General features: G+C 41.0%; 1 protein-coding gene across 1 annotated transcript; it reads left to right on the plus strand.

The window, feature by feature from the left end:
* The first annotated feature begins 2213 nt into the window (after positions 1 to 2213).
* On the plus strand, positions 2214 to 3992 carry LOC111244338 (14-3-3 protein zeta/delta-like). The gene is made up of 3 exons (XM_022791333.2): positions 2214 to 2817; positions 3160 to 3284; positions 3523 to 3992. Exons 1-3 carry the CDS (start codon positions 2530 to 2532, stop codon positions 3848 to 3850), a joined length of 741 nt encoding a protein of 246 aa, XP_022647068.1. The 5' UTR covers positions 2214 to 2529; the 3' UTR covers positions 3851 to 3992.
* Positions 3993 to 6293: the final 2301 nt, after the last annotated feature.

A 6293-nucleotide genomic window follows, 5' to 3' on the forward strand; every position in this document is an offset into this window, starting at 1 on the left:
TATATGTTTTTTACGATTGGAAAGGGATCGTGCGTTATGAGATGCTGCCAACTGGTAAAAGATAATTGCAACTTATACTCTCAACAACCGACGAGTTTACCATAAATCATTGGAAAAAAAGTCTACCGAAATTAATGAACATAGGCGTTTCCATTTTACACCATGACAATGCCAGATCAGACTCATCTTAAGCAATCCGGCAAAACTTATTTAATTCGATGAAAAATTCTAACATATAGATTATAAATCGTATACCACCTGTCCCGATTTCTGCAGGATTCTCTTAATGTTAATGATCTAGTTTCAATGGGAAAACGTAAAAATTACTTGTTACAATTTTTCACTTAGGAATTATTGAAGTTCTACGATAATCGGATTATCACGCTGCCAGTAAGATGGGGGAAGGAGATCGACCAAAATAAGGCATTTCTAATTTAACAAGATCATTATAAAAATCAAAATATTTGCTTTAATTTTAATGGAGAAAAAAAAAATGGCCAATACTTTTCAACAACACAATATATATATATGTATAGTCGGTGACAACGGCATTGTAACGCCGCACAAGGGGATGAGCAAAGACAAAAGTACATGATGACCGAATACGAAACCCAATACTGTGTTTCCAAATAGCAAGTCGAGTCGCTTTCGACTGTTTTGTAACTGTTGCGTAGCATACCTGTTAAAGATAGACCGCACATAATGAGACTCAGGACACGATATTACCGAGATCTATTCGTACAGGACTCCGGCTGGAGCGCTATGTCTTGGACAGCAGAGCCTGCCTGCCTGCCCGTCTGTCTGTTTTCACGTTGTTTCTTGTTCGAGGCCTGCCGTGCCTCGACTCGCTTGATCTTTTGATGTTGGTGTTGTGCTGGCTATAATCGTAATGCTAGGACGACTCATTCTATGCTAGCATGAGTCGCCCCGTGCTTCTACCCCTCATCGTCTCTCTTCCAGCTGTTCCCGCAATTGATATTGACACTTTTACGATAGAGCCAGCATTCTCTTAGCGCTTTGCTTGCTTTGTTACAGACTCTAGCAATAGTTGTAGTAAGAAAGCAAAACAGCAATGGGACCTGGCTAGCAGTCCCAGAGTCGAGCAACTTCACTGAGGGGTATTAAGGTTGGTTTTTGTATTACTACCTGATACGACCCCCACGACGTCTCTCGTTATTCTCAGACAGTGTCGCGTGGGCAGCGCTGACAAGCTTTCATCTACAGCGGCACAAAACAGCAGGTTCCCCATAACTTTTTTGGTCTCTCGCAATAGACTCTTGCTATTTGCCAGGTAGATGGTAGTAGCAGTTAGGTCGCGTGCCAGATATACCCCGAAGCCCGTCGGCGCTGTTGTTGAAACGCACGGAAATTAAGATTACTTCTTTGCTTTGATCTATCTAGCTCCAATGCGTCTTTGGCATTGGCGCAACACTTGAAGACGTAGACAAACTGCTGTACAAAGGGAAATATCAAGCAAAAAACGTCGTCAGTATTTCTGCTCTAGTGAATATGCTTATGCGACTAGACTTACTATACCGACTTACACAGTTAGAGTTCCGCTGTTAAAAGGGCAGGCAACGCTAATTTTACTTTTACGACATGGTAAGTTCCACCGAATAAAAAAGCTAAGTTTATTTAAAGTATGTTTTTATATATGCACTGTTTAAGCAGATGTGCTGCGGCATACTGTCGACTATACAGAAGCGCATTGTCAGAGTTAGTGAAACCTCTTTTCAGGATAGAAAGGAAAAGGGGGCAGCGGGAATAAAGAAACCCTTAAGATGGCGTGCCTAACAAAATGGATGTAACATGGCTGTTGCAGAAACCGTTACGAGGAAAAACTGTGCATTCTACATACATATATTTAAATGATAGAAAAATTACTATGTAAAACGTCAAATGTACGCGTTCAAAAATCGAGGCGCGTAGATAATGAAGAAGAGGCGTCCAGCCAGCAGCGTGACCTGGCTCTGTTACTAGAACCAGTTGGTCTCATTTCCTTTTTCGTTTTTTGCCTCCTTTAACACAGTCCACCTTTCTCACTAATCTGGCGTAACGACGACACGTAAGACCAACCGTATCTAGCGTCATCGTAAGCCCACAGTATGTACCGCTTCAATGTGGCCACTCAAAGTAAAAACACACACATAAAAATCACATTGAGTTTTAGATATATTTCTGAACATCACAACATAAGGTTAATACGTATTATTGGCTAAAAACAACGAAAACTTTCCATCCGAATATTTCTGAGAAATGTATTGGCTGGTTCGCCTGCGTGCGCGGTAAATTTGCCACGTAAAAATGCCTACTTCCTTCGCTCGCGTTCAAACAGCGTCAAAAACCTTACGTTCCATTGAGACTAGTGAACGTACTCGCTCTGCCAAAGGTAATATCTATTCTTTATGTCCGAAGTTGAAAATAACGAATTGTTATCTGCAAAGCGAAGTGTAAACATAAATCGCTTTCTAAAAGAGGGCGACTCTGCGTGGCTGTGCGAGAGCTGCAGATTGTCTCGCACTTCGCGCCATGGCATCAATGAACCTCGCACCTCTGAACCGAAAAGAGTTATTAGATGTAGCCAAACTGGCCGAGGTCGCTGAACGGTACGATGATGTCGCCTACATTATGAAGGACCTTTGGACGCGCTTTAAATCCGAGCGAAGCTTCGATTCGGAGGAGCGGGATCAGTTTATCATTGGATTTAAGAATGCGGTGACCATCCGACGGACTTCCTGGAAGAATCTCAACGCGTTACTGGAATCAGGTCAACGTAGCGCTGTTCAACGCCAGAGTATTTTACGTGCGTATATGCAGGTACATAACGAAAAGCGTAGACATTTTGTTCATGAATTTGCTTTCGATATTCGTGTATACTTCGTGCTGAGGTTGTTCTCGGTGAACAGCTCATTCATTGGCGAAAGTTGTCGGAATGGCAGCCGAATCTCAAAGAAAAAAAAGTCTGATTCGAGAGAGATAAGGGTTGACGTTAAGTCGTTAGGGATTTATAATAAGATTCCCATTATATTCAATAACGCATTTATATCAATGGGTACATTTGTGAAAGTTATTCAGCAAAACAATATAATTATCTACAATGGTGCATAGATCATAGCTGTATCAGCCAGTAATTCCGCATGAATGATGATGCCAATTTAGAATATCGAAAGTGAGATTGTCGTCCTGTGTAATGACGTTTTGCGGATCGTCAATGACCTTCTCGGAATGGCTGACGATGTCATTTCCCGCTCGATCTTCCTGAAGACAAAAGCTGACTACTTCAGGTGAGTGCATGACAACTGGCAGAGGTCGGGTTGATTAGCGCACCCTTGTCTTCTAGCGCTTGTAACCGAATTACTCCCGAATTGCAAAACATCTTTTTTGATAATTATTTTTCATCCGACAGCACCTATCTTTGCGAATGAGACCAAATAGAACATTAACAATAACTAGCTTGACATGAACGTATGAGCATGAGGAATCTTGTCGAAGATTACCGTGTTAACATTTTCCTCTTTCCAGGTATCTGGCCGAAGTCAAGGTAGATCCAGAGCGCGCGCTCTGTGTCGGTGTAGCCCAAGATGCCTATAAAGAGGCGTACCAATTAGCCCGAACCCATTTAACACCGACAGACCCCGTTGCCCTCGGGATATTCCTCAACTACTCAATGTTCTGCCATGAATTTTTGCTCGACCGGTCCGTTGGGGTCGAAATTGCCAAGAACGCATTTGACGAGGCAGTTGCAGAACTCGACGCCATATCTGAGGAGCGTCACAGGGACGCGACGCTAATCTTAAAGATTATTCGCGAGAACCTCGAACTCTGGCGGCTTCAGGCTGGGCACAGCTAGCCATCTCAAATTTGCTCTGCATTATGTAAAGTTTCTGCAGAATCCGTAGTTACTTTTTGAAATTCGCTGGTGTTCCTAAATTATCAAATGCATTATCTACTATTCAGTAAAGACCGTAACTCTACAAATCATTGGTTCTGTATGAATTCTGCTTTCAATTTAGAATACTGAAGTGAGGCTGGCCTGTACGTTTTTACAGGCTGGCCTGCACGTTTTTACAATATGGACTATGGATGAGTTGTGTTTATAAGGTGTATTCTCTCAAATTGTCAATGTAGTCGCCAACTAAAATAACATGTCGTCATATTTGCGGCTTCAAGGCAGAGGTCCTATTCGTCTTTCAATAAAGTGTTTTCATTAGGATTAGGTTTTACCGTAGTTCTATAGCGGTAAAACCTCCAGCTTATGCATGAAGTATTATTGGATAAAAATACTTTTGGTGACTTTAGATAAAAATATATATCACAATGTATTCACTGACCCCCGTTGGATTTCGTTTGCAACACGCTCGAGTCTTGTTATAACCTGGTGTTTCAGCTGAAAAGTTATCCCTGAAAAGTATCTTTGAAAACAAATACATTGATAGGCTATGTAATGTTCAGAAGTTGTGGCTGCGTTCTATTACGCCTCTTACACAAAAATCTCTGAGTCTGCTGCTTTTATAGACCTATCTTTGGCGTCCTATGTTTTAAAAAACCGTTTTGGGAAAACGGCTTTTTATGTGTAAGTTTGTGTCCTGATATGGCCATGGGATCTTCTTCCTGAACTGGTCTCTTCCCTGGGCACAGATTACCCTTGTTAACCGTATAGAAAAACTTTGTACGCTAGACTCTTTTTTTTTTATTAATAACCCTGTATTTCTGGCATATCTGTTTTGCAAATTGATAGTAGATTCCAATACTTAACTTGATCAAAAAAAAAATCACTTAATTTCCACGACGTTAGGTTTTCATATAGCAAAATAACTTGCTTAGACAGTGCGCGTCGTTTCCACAAGTTATACTTAAGAGGAATTTAGAACAAGTTATCATTTTAGGCAGCAGAGTGCAACGCATGCACCAACCGCACGCAAATATCAAACATTTCCTTATCTGTATGAAGGCTAACTCACGTCCGAAAGGTACAGACAATTTAAGGCTTGGCGAGTATTGACCTGCGTCTTACAGGCAGTCCATTGTCTAAGAGCGGGTTGAAATCTATTATCCGAAGAATGACGCGAATATTCACTCAATAGCGTAAAACGAACTCGACAAACAAAAAAAAAAAAGGATTGCTACGAGTTATACGTGAGCACTTCCTGCAGAAATGTTGTTAAATGTTTTTTTGTTGTTGTTGTTGCTTGCTTAAATAACTAGTAGTAGTAGTATTCTTAAATATAGCGGAATAAATGCATTTTGAAGTAAAAATGGCGCATGTAAAGAATTTATATAGTACCCCCAGTATTCATCATGAAGTAAAACGAAAGACGTGCCGTTAATAGACTTCATAGTCGAAGAGTACTACTGTGTGCGTTGATGAATTGCCGTGCATTTAGAGGATAATTATGCTGCGAAGTCATCCCAAAAGGAAACACCGATCTGGTTTACTTTGTATTAGCCCCTCAGATACGAAAAGACTTTATTAAAACACTACTAGTGGCCAGTAGTAAACTGCGATGAATATAGCCAAAATGGCACAAAGTATTTAGCTTGATGTCTCATAAAAATGTATTCACACAAATGTCCTACATCAGTTTAAGGCCAATCATATTTACAATATGCGTCACCAATTTTTGGTCACGAAAAAGCAGCGGCCACACCGAAACTAGTCAGAGCGTATCAAAATTTCCCAGGCACAACTGTAGTTGCGAATAGTCCTAGCCAGAAGCAGTTAATCTGTACAGCATTGAAAAAAGACCAGAAAGCAAACAAAAACAAGAAAAAGAATAGCTCAGACTTGAGTAGTTCGCCTATTATATATATATTTGAGGCGTTGGGCCTGCTGTGCTATTATCTATCTAAAATTTAGCATCACAAAAGCAATGTAGACCTGTAGGTTGAACTATTTACTGGACGTTACGTCGAAATTGAAGAAAAACGAGAACTACAGCTACGACCATTGAAAGCATACTCTGATGCTGAATGTACGCAACTTCCTCTTGAACTGGCCGGCGCGATTAACGATGTTACTAAGGTTTATTGAAAGCGTAGGTTCAATCGAATAACGCATCCCCTAACAATTGCACACTGCGGCGCAGGAAGAGATGCATTGATTTAATATATACTTTTTACGTGTCTTCACTATGTCAAAACAGCTTGCCACAGAGAGCCACGAGTCTTCTACCCACCCATCCTACACATTTTCGTAAAATAAAATTTTCGGCTCGGCTGATTTGGTGCGGCGAAAAATTACGCCATCGACCGCTACGTTCACACACAACCCTGGACGACTCTCGTTACACAAC

Source organism: Varroa destructor, unplaced genomic scaffold (assembly GCF_002443255.2).
Source record: "Varroa destructor unplaced genomic scaffold, Vdes_3.0 BEIS01000002.1, whole genome shotgun sequence".
Lineage (NCBI taxonomy): Eukaryota > Metazoa > Arthropoda > Arachnida > Mesostigmata > Varroidae > Varroa > Varroa destructor.

What these genes read in the sequence shown, in the direction of transcription:
- LOC111244338 (XM_022791333.2), top strand. Translation starts at nt 2,530, where the DNA reads ATGGCATCAATGAACCTCGCACCTCTGAACCGAAAAGAGTTATTAGAT. An exon ending in TTTTACGTGCGTATATGCAG is followed by an intron (nt 2,818 to 3,159) that starts GTACATAACGAA and finishes ATGCCAATTTAG; the next exon opens with AATATCGAAAGTGAGATTGT. An exon ending in ACAAAAGCTGACTACTTCAG is followed by an intron (nt 3,285 to 3,522) that starts GTGAGTGCATGA and finishes TCCTCTTTCCAG; the next exon opens with GTATCTGGCCGAAGTCAAGG.